Source organism: Schistosoma haematobium, chromosome ZW (assembly GCF_000699445.3).
Source record: "Schistosoma haematobium chromosome ZW, whole genome shotgun sequence".
NCBI classification, from domain to species: Eukaryota; Metazoa; Platyhelminthes; class Trematoda; order Strigeidida; family Schistosomatidae; genus Schistosoma; species Schistosoma haematobium.
In genome coordinates, this window is record NC_067195.1 from 10,046,127 (window position 1) to 10,065,220 (window position 19,094).

Genomic DNA, 19,094 nt, shown 5'->3' on the forward strand with positions numbered 1-19,094 from the left:
CCTGAACTGTGTCCTTATATGCAATCTTTCTTTTATATATTACCACCAATGAATTAACTACTTCTATGAATCCGGTGTTCATCTGTTATGTTAATGAGGTATGGCAACTCGGACCGATGCACATACGTGCCTAGTCTTACGTTGGGGTTGACTGACAGACTAACATCTTTTGATATGTTAATTATGATTTCAATATTTCTTTTGTGGAATTAATGGTCAAATTAAATATGGTAATCTTTTTCCTAACAGTGCTTTGGGAACCATTTTTTTAATGTCAAATTGTATTTCTTGTCAACTTTCCAGATATTTTCTTCTGAATACTCATTATACTTGCACATTTTGTGGATAAGTTAGTGCATATGGTCGAGTTAATATAGAAACATTCATAATATAACAATTCTCTATACATTCTGTTTAAAACTCGTAATAATAATAATAAGAGTGAACATCAACTTTGAGATGTAAGTACATCCAGCTAACTAGTCCCGAATAGGACGAAACGCACGTCTTGCATTCCACTGTTAGCCACTATCCATCTTTGCTTATAATGCTTGTGAATTAAGGCAATATCGAGGTAATATGCACAGTATGCACATATGACAATAACAGACTGATAAAATACAGGCCTAAATATCAATGGGAAGATTCAAGTAAACAATACCAAGTGAATTTAATAATAATATAAATTTTAGAATAGATGGATTATAGAATTCAGGATGAGGTTTTTGTTCTGTTTAGAACAGGTCAACTAGATTTGTCTGTGTTCCAGTATTGATGTTTACATTGAAAAAATTGAACTCAATGCATTTCACTTAAAAAAAGTCACTGACCTACTGTGTCTTGATAATCACCTGCTAATTTAATGTATATGTTGTTCACGACATTACTAGTAAGTGTTTAAATTGTTGATAAACAGGACAGATATTTGGTTAATCTTTTTTTTGGCATCTATACATCCTGTGCAGATTGCCTTAATATAATTACTTCGTCATAAGATTTTAAATAATAATAATTGAGTAATGTTGATCATCTTTGACAATTTTCTTTTTTTTTCCTTCATTTAAATACAACACTTTCTGTATTATTCCACATTTAGGTGTATACAGATTTAATTTTACACAACCTGGAACTTATTATTATACATCATCTGATGAATTTTTAATGACGGGTATTATAGAAGTGAAAGCATTTGATGATTGTATGACTGAAGTGATCGTGGAAACAAATTATTCAACAGCTATTCATACAAATATTCCAGGTATGAAATTATTGTTTCATAGCTGTTTTGTAACATTGAAATGATTATAATGTAAGCTGTGATCGATAAACTAACTCACTAATAATAGTATTAAACACCTACCATCATTTTGACCGTCTTTGACTATGTATGATTATGCATTGTATATTCAGATAATTAAAATAATCGGCTGAATAAAAATAAAGAGAAAATTTACTTCTTGATGAGATTATTTGCTTAGGCTGTACATTTGTTTGGTAAATATAGGTTTTAGTAGCCCGTAGTTCTCGACTCCCATTTAGATTGTATGGATGTTTGTTATCGCCTTTTCTCGTATATCATCGTCGACTTAAATCGCATTATCCAATAACGGGATTAAATAAGTCGAATAACGAGAATTGACTTGAGAATACATATATTTTGTACATGAAGCGAATGAAGCACAGCAAAGCAAAATGACACGTATGGAAGATGGCTGGGAAGCCAACTCCATTTCAAGCCAGGCATTACTCAATATTTATAGTCAGACAAAATAAAGCTACAGACATGTGATTAATGCGATAAGAAGGGAACACACATATACGCTCATATAAAAACAGTCAAGACTGACAAGCGAATAATTGACAAGGTCAAAATATGGCTCAAGTAAAATGAATAAAATAGGATGTCCGGAAGTTAGAATAAGGTATATGGGCTTGCCATAATAACTGACACTACAAGGTCTATAGAAAGATAAATGAAATCGCACCATAAAGTAGTTCGAGATTTCAAATAATAAATAGAGCTTGCGTGACAATAAGGCATCAAAGAAGAATAGGAGGGTGGAAATAATTTACGGGTTAGAAATATAAAAGATAATTGTCCACATGACGGATATGAAAAGAAACGAGAAACGTAAATTTCGAAATTTTAGTTGAATCATACTTACTTATTTACCTATATCTGTTATACCTCGCGGAGGAGCATAAGCCACACAACACTACACCCCATCCAACTCTATCATGGACAATCCTCGCCAGTTCTCTCCAATTGATAGTCATTCTTAAGATGTCCGCTTCCAATTCCCGGAACAGTCAACTGTTCTATCGTCTTCCTATTTTACGTTTACACTCAACATCCCAATTTGGCGCTTACCTCGTGATGCAGTTTTGATGGTTTCCGAAATATATGTCCTATCCACTTCCAATGTCTTTTCCTAATTACCTATTCAGATGGAAGATGGTTTGTTCTCTCTCACAATAGTATTTCTCAACCTTAAGGCAGCATTCGACTATGTTGATCGTGAGGTTCTATGGCAGTGTTTATCACTGAAAGGAGTACCTAAGAAGTATATTAACTTTGTAAAGGCTCTCTACTCGAACACAACTAGTCGAGTGAGAGCTTATGGAGAACTGTGATCAGAATTGGTTACCTCAAGTGGTGTTCGTCAGGGCTGTCCACTCTCTCCATTCTTGTTTAACTTTCTCGTTGACCTGCTTTTAGAGATAACACTTTCCTCATTTAAGTTTCCAGAGGTTGAACTTCTACCAGGTGATTCACTTGTTGACTTATAATATGCAGATGACATAGTTTTATTTGGTGAAGACGCTGACAAAATGCAGAGTCTTCTGACCACTCTAATCAACAATGCAAGCATGTTCGGGATGCGATTCTCCCTTTTCGAAATGCAAAATGTTGCTTCAGGATTGGGTAGCATTAACACCCGAACTAGTGATAGGGAGTGAAGTAGTTGAGCGTGTCGACCGCTTCACTTGTCTTGGAAGTCTCATCAGCCCTTGTGGTCTTTGAAACATTGCTCGTATATCCTGGGACCATCGAGTAAGTAACGCAGTTGTTAGGAAACGAGTACTAGGTAAGGATGGCGAATCAATTGAAGAAGTAGTGAAACATCATCAGTTGAAGTGGCTGGGACAGATGTTACGCATGCCCAACCACAGACTACCTCGACTTGCGATGCTCAATGGTATATGAGTAAGATGGAAGAAAGCTATGGGCGGCCATATCAAAACATGGCACAAGCCCATGAAGTCACTAACAAGTGGACTGAGCCATGTTGGTAGGTGTAGACTACCTGGTTGGGGACCCTGAATGACATGGTTCAAAATCGTTTGCAATGGCGCAGGTGCATCCACTCTTTGTGTTCTTCAAAATTCTAATCTCCTGAATCCTCCTTGTTTCTTTTTTTCTCTTTCCAAATTTATTTCACTGGATTATACTCTTTAAATAACATCTTCAAACCCTGATGTTTCCGGTTACTGCTTATACTCTTACCGCCTCTACCATTACGGGACTTGAATCGACAAATTCATCTCTGTGCTAATGTGGTGCGGCAACTCAAACTGATGTACATACGCACGAAGTTCTACGTTGTTACTGACTGACTGAGGCTGTTTCTGATGATATCCGGTCAATGGACATTGAGTGTTTTGAGTAGATAATTGTTTATAAATACTTGTACGTTTTTGATGATGGTTGTGATAGTTCTCCAAGTTTCAGTTCTGTACAGTAGAACTATCTCGACGTTCGAATTGAAGATTCTGACTCTGATTTCGGTTGATAATTCCATATGTTGGGTTCCATATGTCCTTCACTTGTATGAACCTTATCCTTGCTTTGTCAATTCTTCCCTTCCTGTCTGCATCAGATCCTCCACGTTCATCGATGATGCTGCTCTGGTATGTGTAAGACTCCACCTCTTGGAGAGTTTCTCCACCAAGTGTGATTGTAATGGTGTTCGTTGTGTTGTATTTCAGGATGTTGCTTTTTTCGTTTTTTATGTTGAGGCCTACTGCTGTAGAGGCTGACGATACACTATCTGTTTTCACTCGCATTTGTTGGTATGATATGTTAGAAGTCCAAATCGTTTAGCTGCATTCACGTTTTCCATTGTATTCCGTACTTCCTCATGAGATGTGGAGGTCTTCATAATCCAGTCAACTACCAGATGAAAGAGAAGGGGTGAGAATGAGCAGTCTTGTCTGACACCAATCTTCATTGCAATGAATGATTCAGCGTTTGTAGGAGAATATAGTGCCACCTACTAACATTTCTTTGAATGCATATAAATTTGCACATCTATCTCCGTTCTCGTTCCCTTCTCTCAGTTCATGTCGTCCCATATCCGATGTTGTCCATTCCGACTTTAGCGTTTAGCTCTTCCATCAGGATGATCTGGTCCTTTCCCAGACACTTCTCTACGGTCGATTACTGCTTCTCATAAAACTTATCTTTATCGTCTTCATTACTATAATTCTTGGGTGCACAGCACTGGATAACATTCATTGTGATCTCCTCTTCCTTTGTTTTGAAGAATACTTTGGTGATCCTGGATCCATGAGATTTTCATCCTATAAGTGCTTTTCGTGCTTCTTTGGACGGCATCATAGAAACTCCCTGCGTGCGCGAAGCATTTTCTTTTCCATGAAAAGAACACTACAGCATCTTTCCTGAATCTAATATTTCCTATCTAGCTTGGGTCCAATGGGCTTCACTTATTACGATCACCTCCAAGTTGTATCTCCTCATTTCCTAAAAATCTCGGTTTTCACTTTGAGGAGACACACTTCTTCTTAATGGAGATCATTCAACTGGGAGGGCAGCTTTTAAGTGGTTTAAATTGTTTTTTCTGATTAGCGTCTGTTTTTAGCAAGGTCGTGTTCTACGGGCTAGGGTTGCTGACCACGTGCCCATGCGTACTCTACCCGGGTATAGGACCGGCCATAACCTTAGAAGATCTACAAATGAAGTTGCAGTTGAACAATAATCATGAAACATAGTTAAAGAATGGTACTAACTGATTACGGTGTAAATTCGCAAAACAGTGATGAAACAAAACAAGACCAAAACGCACTGTAGAAGGGAATTAAGGCTAAGGAAGTGTGAAAAGTTGACTGTGTCATTTTTATACCCAGAGTTCGGGCTTGAATTGGTGGATCACCAACCCATCAGCAATGCAATGATTCAGCCTCTCTTCAGTCCAGTTCCATCGATTGTGTAGTTTATTTTTAAGTAAGACTCCATTGGAGCGACGTGCCCATAGTTGTTTAGATGCTCCTGTATCGAACTAATGATAGTTTTGCATTCTCCTTTTAAAAGCCATGCTGGGAATATTCGGAGACGTGTCTGGAAAGTGATCGCTTTGCGCGACCAATGTAACCTGCCCCACAGGAGTAAATAAATTTATGGATGCACATCGATGTAGCCGGAAGTGGAAGTTTATGCTTAACACATCTATGAATAGTAGACAGTTTTGAGAAGACAATACAGAGCTTAAATGAGCAGGTTTTATTCAGAGATTTTGAAATCGGTTTATTCAAGAATTTGGCAGCCGTGTCTCTTTTAAATTTGATATCCATAAAAAGTTTTTTTTTGAACTATCGGTGCTTTTTCTCGAAGATGTCTTGGCACTAAGTTTCGGTCAACAAATTTAAGTAGATAACCATTTTTTATGAGTATCTGTCGATGTTGAAGTAGTTCAACATCTATTGTATCATTAGAGCATATTCTCCCAATCCTTGAGGATAAAGGATGAATTAAGTTTCTCTTTCTACTCAATGTGATCCAGTTATGGAACTTCGTATACAGACCAGGTCGGTTTTTATACACAGATCACTGTAAAGAACCATCTGACCTTTACAACTGGACATCAAGAAAATCAAATTCCTTGTTCGCTTCTGCTTCGAGTGTAATTGAATTGGGTGATGAAACTTATTGAATCGATCCAAAATTTCATTGAGGTTCATCTCTTCTTCACAAATAATGAAATTATCATATATATATCTTATGTAAATGAAATATCTCGTTTATTGGTTGAAGTACCGTATTTTCCAGATTGACCATGAAAAATCAACCAAGAGTGGACTCAGTGGTGAACCCATTGCAACTCCATCGGTTTGTCTATAGAAATCATTATTGAACCTGCATTGCAAATTGAGAGTACATCATTGAAGTAGTTCTCTTAGATAATATTTTTGGATACAAGTATCAAATTTATTATTTTCAAAATAGACACATAAGAAATATGTAGTTTCAATGAGTCAAATATTTGTAAAGAAACAAGTGACATCCAATGAGACCATCTTCCTACCATTTACATTGATATTTCTAATTGAGTCGGGGAAATCAAATAAATGGAGTTGTATCTATTGGTGTGATTTCGGACGGGTTTTAAAATTTCAGCTAATCATTTAGCAATCAAATAATATATAGAGTTATTCATATCAAGTATAGGACATAAGTTGGGATTCTTCTCATGAACTTCTGAAAGTCCGTATAGTCTCGGTATATCGGAACCCGATGGTATTGTTTATTCACTAGTCACAATCTTTCATTTTTTTTGATAAACAATATGGAGTTTTTCTTGAATTTTTTTTCTGTGCCTTGGTTACTGTTCTATATAGTATTTATGTCGCTCCTTTGACCTCTTTAATAGACTGTATTAGGTAAGATTATAAATTTATGGACCGACCAATCAGGTTTAAAATAGCGAAACTTGGTTTTGAGTGCAGAATTCATTTATTTATATGTCTAAATAACAGTTTTATCTTTTTGCTGATGTCAGTTCGTTATGAAAACACTAACGATGATTTCTAACCTCAACTTCTAACTTTAAATCCTGATTCTGATTTCTCACACTACTGTATAACCCTCTTTAGATTCTAATAGGTCAGGGAATTTTCTGCAGATCATTTAAGCGTCACCCAAAATCCATCCATAGATTATAGTCTCACCAGTTATCGTTCAATGTGGTAAAATTAATCACTCAAGATTACTACTAGGACACATTAAATGCATTGAATTTTAAAATGTAGGCATCTTTTTTGGAGATTATTTTACATATCATGATGTATTATATTCTGTACAGTATATTCTTTTATACAGATACTCTATACTGGGATTCATTGACAACCTGTGAAGGTGGTTTCACTTGTCAGATATTAACAAAGCCATCCGAGTTACTTACAAAGCATGGATTTGTTTATCGAGGTTGTGCAACACCAATAGTATCTTCATTCAGTCCATTTAACATTTATGCTGGAAGTAAGATTACAGTTTCTTCTCCTGTATTAGCTAATTGTGTGGATCAGTTAATGATCAATGTTGGCGGGGCTGATTGTACACAACCTGTTCAAGATATTAATGATTCAGAATCTATTGAATGTGATTTAAGTGAAGAACAAGTTATTTCAGCTGGTCTATTAACTGGACAACCCTTAAAACCATGTATTTCACATAATCATCTTGGATTTGCACTTTTACATGTTTCTACAAATGAATTTGAACAATATGCATTTTTTTGGCCTGGAATTAATTGTGATAAAACATATGGTAATGGTAGTATTTATGGTGGTGGACAATTAATTGTATATGGTTCTGGATTTGATCCTATTTATAAAAATTTCAATAAAATTACATTTAATAATGAAAAAGAATGTTCAATTATAGAAGTTACATCAGGTTATATCAAATGTTTAGTACCAATACCGGATAATACAATAATTGAATCAAATTTAAATGTTACTATACAAGTTCAAATAAAATCAAGAAATCAAAATGATTGGATAGATACTCAACATACTACTCATAGTGATTGTTTATATTCATATGATATAACAGCAACACCAATTATAAAAAATATTGAACCACGTGAAATAATCAATACTAATCAAACTCTTACCATTTATGGAAGTAATTTATTATTATCCAATGAAAATTATACAAATCTACAAATTACTCTTGATAATACCCCTTGTATAATCGATATCCAATCAATTTCTATTAATAAATTATCATGTCAATTAATGAATTCATTATCATCTGGTTATGTAACATTGAATTTATTTCATGAAATACGCGGTTATTCAAAATATGAAACTAATTTAACAATAAAAAGTCAAATTACATTTTATACAATTTATCCATTAGAAGGAAGTTTTGCCGGTGGTACAATTATAAAATTAAATGGAAATGGTTTAAATGATCCAACAATTAAAATTTTATTCAATTTAAAAGAATGTCAAATTATAAATGAGAAGAATAGAACAGTGAATGAAATTTATTGTCGTACACCGGAACAATTAAATTATATACAATTAAATAATTATAAAGTATCCATTAATTTATCTAATGGTTTATTCATAACAAATGAATATACATATGTTGATATGAAAACACCAAAAGTAATAAATATTACAATGAATTCAATAAATAATAATAATGGTACATTAATTACTCAATTAAACATAAATGGTAGTATGCTTAATGGAGATAATAATACACAAATGAAAATGACTGAAGTTAAATTAAATCAAACATTATGTACTATAGTAACTATACAAAATGATTATATTCAATGTTATATAGTGAATTTACCAAGTGGAATGTATCAACTTATTGTTGATACACCAGTTTATGGTTATGCTTTATCAGAAAATAATATTAATATTAATTTTAGTTTAAATTCAATTAGTCCTAATTCAGGTTAGTTTTGTAAAAAAAAACTGTTATGAATTTAATTCGATTTTCCGCTAAGATTTCTTGTTAAAATGTATATACTTACTTACGCCTGTTACATCTTATGGAGGAGCATAAGCTACTCAACACCACACTCCATCCAAACCTGTCATGGACAATCTTTACCAGTTCTCTCCAATCGATAGTCATTGTTAAGATGTCTGCTTCCAATTCCCGGAACAGTCAACTGTTCTATCGTCTTCCTATTTTCCGTTTACATTCAGCATTCCAATTTGGCGCTTACCTCGTGATGCAGTTTTGATGATTTCCGAAATATATGTCCTATCGACCTCCAATATCTTTTCCTAATTACCTATTCAGATGGAAGATGGTTTGTTCTCTCTCACAATAAACTGTTTCTGATAATATCCGGTCAATGGACATTGAGTGTTTTGAGTAGACAATTGTTTATAAATACTTGTACGTTTTTGATGATGGTTGTGGTAGTTCTCCAAGTTTCAGTTCTATACAGTAGAACTATCTAAACGTTCGAATTGAAGATTCTGACTTTGATGTTGCTTGACAGTTGTTGTAGATATATTCGTAAGTGATTTTTTTTGTGGAAATGAATTAAGAATGAGTAAATGCAATTTAACATTGGAATAATTATAATGAATTGGGGAATTCATTTATTTTGTAACGTGAAGCAAGCAAAACTATACATCGCATTTATAAAATAGGAAAAAAATATACTGAATACACTATCTGGACGTGTTCCTCAAAATGTCACTATCAAACCCATCATTTCTCCATTCCTGTTGCTGCTTGAACTGTTTCTGTTGTTTCATCTCCTCTTCATGTTTTTTTTTCCGTCATTAGGAATCTTTTCAATTATTTATGTATACTTGTTAGGTCCTTGGTCTGTCTACCCACTAACATACTGAAGATAACTTATCTCAATCTAGATTAAGGCATTAACACGATAGGCTAAATAGTTTAATCTTGAGGCTAGAAACGCATGAGTTCTAAGTAAGACCAATTGTCTTGTGTAAAGAGACAAAAACTATCCTACTATTTGACCGATTGACAAGCACATGAAAGAGAGAAGACGAGTTAACTGGAACATAAATCAGTTTATTCCCTACTCTGATTCCAACTTTGATCACACTTCAATTCGGTTGAGACGCACCACAACTCACCAACAATTAGGAAAATACAATTATGTTCAAAACTGGGTATTAGGGTAGAAAAATAGAGCAGCAAAGCCTGAGTTTAAATTACAATAACTTAAGAATCGTATATCAAACGAAAGCTTATGGTTTTTAGAATAAACTAGGGACACAAATAAATGTTGGTGTTTCACAAGCTTTGAATTATGTGAAATAACGTCCCTAAAAATAGCTTCAGTTGTTTGTCATATCGTCTTTGTTTCTCTGCTCACATCAATACTACTTAGATATGTCTGCTTAAGTAGCATACCACAATTTAACTAGACTAATCTACCTTTAAAATACTGAAAAGCTTCTAATTCAACTATTGTGATAATCTGTAATTTGTTTGGACTCTTCAAACTAATTATAAATGTTAGCTGTATCATAGAGAGTGAACAATGCAGTTAACTACCAAGAAAAATAGATACTTTTCTATTAAAAAAAGCATAATAAGATATCACACTAGTTTCTAGAGAATCATTCACATGTAGAAAATTAAAATGAAATTAAACTTTAAACTATCAACTATTTTTATTACTTTATTTCATAGCTAGCTTCAATTGACTCATGAATTCAACTATTGAATTACTATAATATCCACAAAACCCTTCTCTGATCATAATCATCATATGCTCATTAGTGACAAGCTTCAAGAGGTATTTCATGGAGTTCTAGTGAGACGACGTGACCAGTGGAGTACAACCGTATCTTTTGTGAGATAGTAATTCACTGAAGGCAATGGTTGACGGTGGCGCATTTTCGTGGATTGGTTAAAATTAGACATGAACACCGTTGGATGCCGGTCCAGTGATCTAGAGGTTAAGTGTTTGAGCGCGAGGCCGATAAGTCCTAGGTTCGAGTCTCTCGAGGCGGGATCGTGGATGCGCAATGTTGACGAGTCGCACAGTAGGACGAAACGGCCGTCAGATGCTTCCAGGTTTTCCATGGTTATCTACCTTCAATTGACTCATGAATTCAGCCATTAAATTTCCATATATATGTCTCTTTTTTCTTCTGTATTTACACCGTACTAATAATCATAACAATGCATTAAATGCATCATGAACTTATATATCATAAACTATGACTGTATAATAGGTTCTTTTGAAATATATAATCATTTGATTTATTCGAACTATAATGGATTTATACATGTACTAATGACAAAAATTTGTCAAGTGTAAAATGGTTTGTAAAATACTTCATCATTGATGAATAAAAGTATGAATGTTTGTGACAATTCAGTGATATATTATTTGAAGGGGTTATTCGTAGATTAATTTGATTTATTGGTTATATTCATCACAGATTGATCTCATTTGACTTATCATTATTATTCGGAGTTCACCGGATATCTTTCTTCCCGAGTATAAAATTTCTCCACTATGTGCATCCACATTTCTGCTTGGGATAGAATTCAGTAGTTCTAACGATTAAGCGTTTGTCGCTGGAGACCTATGGAACATAAGTTTGATCCCTGGTGAGGTCACTAAATAAGCATATAATAGGATAAAACAGCTGTTCAATGCTTCTTGGTTTTCAATGGTGTTCTCTAACTGAAATCAATTTGTGATAAATGCAACCTACAAATCAGATATATGTATTTTAAAAATTAAAAGTAAAAATTTATTTATTTAAAGTATATCATTTATTCAGAATGAAAGCGTTATTCATTTTTTTTACTTAGGCGGAACAGAAGGAGGCCAATTAGTGGAGATTCAAGGGATAGGAATGGATGTTGGACGAAGTACTGTTACAATATGTGATCAAGACTGTCCAATAGTTGGTGGGAGTTCACTTGCACTTAAGTGTATTACGCCTAAATTATGTAAGTGAATTAAGTAGTACAGTTTTCTTTTTAATTTGAAAAAATATTTAAAAAAAGGTTTTATTTAGTTGTTTAATCATTTATATGAATGTCATCCCTAGTAGTTCGTATATCTAACAGTATACCTTCTGAGAACAATCAAGCATTCTTTTCGATTTGTTTTTACTAAGAAAAACTACTAACTATACTTTTTTTGTATGCCTTAGCTACACTGAACATAAAGATGTGTGATGTTACAGTGACAGTTCCTACTATTGATAATGTATTACAAAAAAAATTAATTGGAGCATTCAAATATGATGTGGATCTTTCACCAAGAATAATCAGTGTAGATCCATTAATTGGAGGCACTGGTGGAGGTACAATCCTTACCATAATTGGTACTTTATTTGAGTAAGTTAATTGATTTGAAAAACTGGGGTTTTTTTTACTCAACGTATTGTAACGGTGATAAATATTAACAATTTTTTACCATAAAATATAATATTCTGTACAAAACCTATTATGTCCATAGAATTAGTTAATTGACTTGTGTTTTGTACTGGAAATACTGTTTCCCACGACGCATAGTGAAAAAAGAACGAAGACTGGTGATAATGGACTTATTTGATCCCCGGAATTAAATCGATATGATGTATGAATACATTGTTTTCTACATGATAGATTTGCAGTTAGATTTGTATAAATTGAACTTATTAATATTTGATATCGATTAGTTAACTATCGATAACCATGGTACAGACAATCAATTTCACATGTCAATCGCGCTTTAATCGATGAAGTTATTGCTCTCAAAGCAGCATGTTTTCAGCACTAGGCAGATGAGATCACTGAACAATTTTATGTATTCATAAGTGACCAATCAATTGAGTATATATACATATATATTTTCTAGCTAGAGAAAACATTTGACTATATATATATATATTTATATAGGTAGTCATATTGTATACTGACTTAAAATACTGGGGTGTGTGCTATTGATGTTGACAAATATAAGTAGTATGTATCACCAATCGGAAGTGGAATGCCTGAAGGCAGAGGGTTGAGAAAATAGAAGAGAAGAGAATGCGAACAGAGAGTGATTGCCACGGAGACGAAGGAACAAGAAGGTTTGAGACAATCTATGGATATTCTGCAAATGAAGTATTGCTTGTACGATTCTCAGATTTTGTCAGGAGATTCTGTAATCTTTTTATTCAAATAAGTCTAGTCGCCCACACCTGTATTCTTGTTCACCATAGTCTAGATTGCAAGTGAATGTCCGACTTCTTTGCTCATATAGAAGCAAGCAGGATTTGTTACTGGTTGAGGCCACGATCAATAAATTAGAGTCACTACATTCGTTTATCAGTTAAAGTATTACTGAACTCTATTTAAAAAATGTCTTTCCATGTTATTGTGTTTTATTATTCATCAAAAAGACGAGTTATGTGAATAGCGAGAAGACAAATATAAAGTATATGTATTAAATTAATATTTACTGAGTGTACTATTAATTCATGTCAATCAGTAGTTAGTTGAACTTATCCTTCAAAATTGTCATTCACGGATATTTAGATTACACCATACTTTTAGTTCATAGTCTATTCACCTGTGGAAACAACAATACTTGTCATTATTATGATCTTTATTTTTGAGTAAAAGAGAAGAATCTTCTATAGCTTACATAAAAAGGACTATGGTTTCTTCTTATCAGTTGTAACGATAAATTTTGAGGGAATGACCATAAATGTTAAAAAACATAGGGATCGGTTAAAATGTAAACTAAGAAAATCACACATCAAATTCGCACATCTTTGAGTTATCTATTAGAAGCTTCATTGTTCATTCATTCTTTTTGTTACCTTGATTGCTTTATAATAATTCTCTCTTTCCCTCGTTTCAGTCTTCTCAACCTTCTGCTCACAAACATTCCACTTCCAACTGGTAATACATACTACTTATATCTGCGAACATAAGTAACATGCACCTCTAGACCATTTTTGAAATTATTAATATTATTGGGTGACACGTTTGACAAGTATAAAGTAGGAAAAATTATGAAACATTGTTCACTGATTCATTTAGGAGGTGTAGATAATAAATTTAAACTACGGTTGTTTCATTGTTGTTTATCCTTTTTATTTTGTTTTAGTGAATCTACTACGGTTAATGTTGGCGGTATTGACTGTCAATTAATATCACTGAATAATACTGTCATTGTATGTCAAACTTGTGAACATAACGGAAGCGCAAAAGTACCCGTTGAAGTGACCGTTGAAAATAATGGCAAAGCATCTGGAGTAAGTATACCATTTGTTATTGATGTTAAAAAATCTTAAGAAAAAAACATGATGAATCATTGTGTTATGATTTATACCGACACTGGTATTGTACTAAAATTTCAATGAAGATTCAGCTCAATTTTCGATATCCAACACGTCTACAAGTAATCGGAATAGAATAAGAACTATATAAATTAAAATGATAATTTTTCCATCTCAGTGGTTTTAAAATTTCATAACAGTATACTAGCTGACCGTTTGTTTAATTGTTTGATGGTGAGATGGATGGAGATTGTTCAGTTTGAGCACTATGAACGTTATAAGTTCAACCATGTAATGGACAACGGTAATGAATGACGATCAAGAGGTACCATAAGTTGACTGAAGTTAAAAATATGACCCACAGGGTGCCTACTCAATAACTTAAATGTTATTATGTAGTGATGAGGCATAGATGTTCTCAATTACATATGATGACGAGGCAGGTGTTCATTGTTTTCCGGTCACTAATATCTGTCTAGTTAAATTGAAGTTATGATGTGAAATATCATCATCAATTTTTTATGCACACAATTTCGACCAAATCTAATCTTGATTACACGTCGAAAGAACTATAATGAAAACATTCATGATTTCACTGAAAAAATCTTCTTGAACGTTGACCAAGAACTTCATATATAGTCCTTCATTAGAAAGTAAGGCCAAATCGTTGAACAAAAAACTGGTCATATGAATGATTATTTCCTGTCGTATAATTTAGTTATATTTTAAAAGATTTTGTTGGTCTCTTGAAGATTTCGTAAACTTTGAGAATGATGGAGTACTACACCATTGCTTATTTCATCATAATTTCGTTTCTAGTGGTTTCTCAGTCTTAAAGTTGTGTCTCATAGTTTTGGAAATAAATGACAATCATTAAGTAGACTACCAACGAAATTAAACGAGAATCATACAGTTTTACAATCTGATTAGGGCTTTAATACCAGCCACTGAATTTTGGCTCTGTACATTAGTCTTATCTTGTCTCATATGAAAGTGGCATAGATGAATATTCCTTAAGGGTATCAAACATGGATAATTATCTAAGAAATCTAATCAAATAAATTCGTTCGTCAGTATAGGGTTGTGGAGATCGTTCAGTTTTAATTGAAATCATGAACTGATCGGTGTTAGACCACCACTGAAAACCCAGAAACACTAGATGGCCGTTTCGTTCTTGTATGCGACCCCTCAGAAGTATGCTTCCACTAGAACTCAGGACCTTTGACTTTAGTCAAATTCAATTATTTCTACAAATCCATACTGAGAAGCACTATGTGCTTGGTTGTGACTGAGTTTTAGAGGAAATTTCAGTCTTGGTGTGAAGTCGTGACCAGTGTAGTTCAATCGTGTCGGGTGTGAGGAAGACACCGATTGAAGACAAAATAAGACAGTCATACAAAATTATGGATTGATCAAAGTTAAATTTGTATACCATTGAATGCAGGCTCAATAATCTAAAAATTGCGCGTCCACACATGAAACGGCTATCCCGTACTTCCAGGTTTTTAACGGTTGCCAAAATAAGATCAGTTCGTGACCTCAATAAAATTCAGTAATATTCACAAACGCATAATGATAAATATATTAGTTTAATAAGTAACATATAATCACTAATTTATTATAAAATACTGAAGTATATATATCTTTCCTCTTTTCTATTGCCTCTTTCTTTAATATTATCTAATAAAAGGATTTCACATTTTACTATGTGGATCGTTGGTCAAGTCAATTCACTTGGAATAATCAACCAATTCCTGTTGAAAATGATTTTGTTGTTATTAATGCAAATCAAAATATCATGTTAGATGTAGATACACCAGTTTTATCAATGCTACTTATTAATGGTGGTACATTGTTCTTTGATCCAACAAAAAATATACAATTAAATTCAAAATATATATTAATACTAAACAATGGAAAATTTCTAGTAAGTTCTTTTAGTGTATAACAATGAAATATTTGTAGGATTATTTATGTATTTCCTAAAATGCATTAACAGTGGTACTGAAGATAGATAGATAGAGAGAGAGAGAGGAACTACAATGTCGTAGAGAAAACATAATCAATAATGTACTTTAGTGCATTTTATTATATTCCATTTCAAATAATATAGGCATCAAATTGTTTATTCTGAACAGTCAACTTCTTTACTTTCGGAGAATAGTAATCATTTAAGTCCATATTTCTCTTTTAGAGTTTGAGATAAATCAGGTCCATAGACAGGTACATGGACATCAGAAAACCATTGAAAACTTTGGTTTATTAGTAGCAAATTATCCTAAAATATAAAACCATAAAAATTACAAGAGTATTTAACTTTAAAATAAAGAATCTTTCTTTAATTTACCAAGAAACTCCCATGGAAACAATACATGTTTTCACTATTCAGTAGAACACATTTAAAAATTTAGTAGACAAACAAACCGACTGATATTTATTCAAATTTTAACTAACACTTAAGTGTTACTGTGGTGTGTGCTACTGATGTCAACAGATATAAGTAGTATATATCATCAATCGAAAGTGAGATGTCTGGTGGCAGAAGGTTAAGAAGATCAAAGAAAAGAGAATGAGGACAAAGAATGATTGCTGTGGAAATGAAAGAACAATGAAGTCTGAGACGATTGACTGATATTTGCAAAACGAAACAGTCAAATTTGAGACAATTGATTGACATTTTGTAACTGAAGTATTTACTGTATGGTTCTCAGATTTTACTAAGAGATTCTGTAATTTTGTATTCAAATACATTCGATTGAACCCACTTGTGTTCTCGTTCACTACATTACGAGTTAAGCTGATTGATTTCTGCTTGAAATTATAACTCACTGATAGATGCAAATACCCATTTTGAATTTCAATTACCATAGTTAGAAACATAATTTGTTGGGAATATTTTGATTCGTTTTGATGGTTTTAAGATATAAATCATATTTAGATAACTGAAAATGTAATGTATATTAGATGATATTATTATTATTACTATTATTATTATTAGATTGGATCACCAGAAGAACCCTACACTAAACAGGCTACGATAACATTACATGGACATGTCCGAGAAAAAGAACTACCTTTGTACGGTGCTAAAGTTTTAGCGCTACGTAATGGTACAATCAGTATACATGGTTAGTCGCATTAACGTTTCTCTTTATTAGCTATTACAGTAATGTTTTGTTATCTGAAAATAGTTTATTTTAATAAAGTCCTACAATTAGGAATGTTAATTTCTAAACATAGTAAATGACCAAGTTAAAAATATTGCACATTTTTAAAACAAGGGATATTATTTAATGTGCATTTTAATAGAACTGTAGATGAAATGCTAGTAAGTTGTGGTGTATGCTACTTTCATCAACAGATATAAGTAATATGTAACATCAATGGGAATTAGAAACCCTGGCAGCAGAATGCTATGAATGTCAACTTGACGAAAACAGAAATGGAATTAGGGAGGAATTGTGAATCGGAAAAATCACACAGAATATGAAGGGCAAATGATGGAAATTTGCAAATGGAGTATTTAATGTATAGCTCTTATATTTCACCAAGATATTCTGTAATTTAATATTAAGATGCAATTGGATGTCCCCCACCTGTGTTTACGTTTATTACAAAGTCAGTATTACATCTACAGAATACTTAACTAACACTAATCAACTCGAGATATTAATGAAATTTCCTATAAAATGAATATCTATTCATCGTTCTTCTGTTTACTAATCTGTATCATATTTTTTGAAGCATAGTTCACACCATAGACTGATCTTAAATAATTTAAAGTAATTAGTCCCTTTTATAAATTTCGATAGAACAATGAGAAGACGTCCTACAGTTGGAACAATCTGGTCGCATACATACTTGTCAAGCTATTTACCCTACCAAGGCACATAATTGAAACAGGGCATAGAATCGACATCATTAGAGGTTTTAAAACATTTTATAGAAATTATCAAGGACAAATCCTCAGGTTTATAGAAGCCTTGAGTACTAGTAAATTCAAACTTGTTTTATGTGTACGGAAATAGTTTGTCGTAACCTTGAATTTGACCTGGTAACCCTGAAGTCATTTTACTGCCTAGGTTAATATGATCATTTCCCAATCTTTCCATAGAGTGTTAATTCTTCTCTCTCCTTTATTTACAGTTATTACTCTATATTCATTTAAACTCTCATTTAATTACCTTAATTTATTCTAAATTAATCAATTTCCATTTAAAATTCGAATCTCGCGGGGGATGGAATGGGGGATGCGCACTGCTGAGGAGTCCCATACTGGGACGAAACAGCCGTTTAGTGCTTCCAGGTTTTCCATGGTGGTCTAGCTTCGATTGACTCATGATTTCAACTATTAAAATATCCTGACAAATATATATGTGACCAGATTTTTAAAACGTATAACGTAAATGCATCACATTTTTCGGTCTAAACTTAGTTTAATCAGGATCAGTTCATGATGTAAATAATAAGATTCAGTAATCTCTACGACTGGTTTAAAAAAGTAGTAATAATGTACTCACTAATGAATACTTTCTACAGGTACACTACTGGGCTCTAGTGAGAAGTCATGACGAGCGTAGTCCAACCACGTCGGAAATGAGACATATATCACCAATACGATGGTAGCGCGATATTATGAATTAGTTGAAGTGAATTATCGAATACCAGCTCAGTGGCTGCTGAAAGATCTGCAGGCTCTGAGTTTGAGTATCGATGAGGTCATAGATTCTCCTTGATAAGAGGTTACTTATTAGAACGAAATAGCTCTCCAGTGCCTCTTGGCTTCCAGTGGTTGCTTAGCTATTATCAGTTCATTATAGGAACTATTAATTTCAACAATATCTATAAACCATTCAATATACTATATCGTTTTTCCAGTTTATATTATTCCTGACTTCCTTTATGAAAAGGATGTCTTATTTAAGTTAAAACCCAGAATATTGGGATTCTATAAACTAGTTCTGTATGTTTAACGTACTCGTTAACTATAACATGAATAAGATTCGATAATATCAGGGGGAAGTGATTACTTTGTTCTAGTTAGGTTAAAGATTGAA

The 19,094-nt window shown here is 33.1% G+C and overlaps 1 protein-coding gene across 2 annotated transcripts in view; it reads left to right on the top strand.

The window, feature by feature from the left end:
- PKHD1L1_1 (Fibrocystin-L) overlaps positions 1-19,094 on the top strand; it is a 118,762-nt gene that overhangs the window by 59,531 nt on the left and 40,137 nt on the right. For both annotated transcript variants that reach the window (XM_051210365.1, XM_051210366.1), the window contains exons 32-38: positions 1,097-1,258; positions 7,118-8,716; positions 11,588-11,728; positions 11,935-12,121; positions 13,866-14,013; positions 15,728-15,964; positions 17,036-17,165. In XM_051210365.1, the coding sequence (XP_051070350.1) occupies positions 1,097-1,258; positions 7,118-8,716; positions 11,588-11,728; positions 11,935-12,121; positions 13,866-14,013; positions 15,728-15,964; positions 17,036-17,165 (2,604 nt within the window). The remainder of the gene's footprint in view (positions 1-1,096; positions 1,259-7,117; positions 8,717-11,587; positions 11,729-11,934; positions 12,122-13,865; positions 14,014-15,727; positions 15,965-17,035; positions 17,166-19,094) is intronic.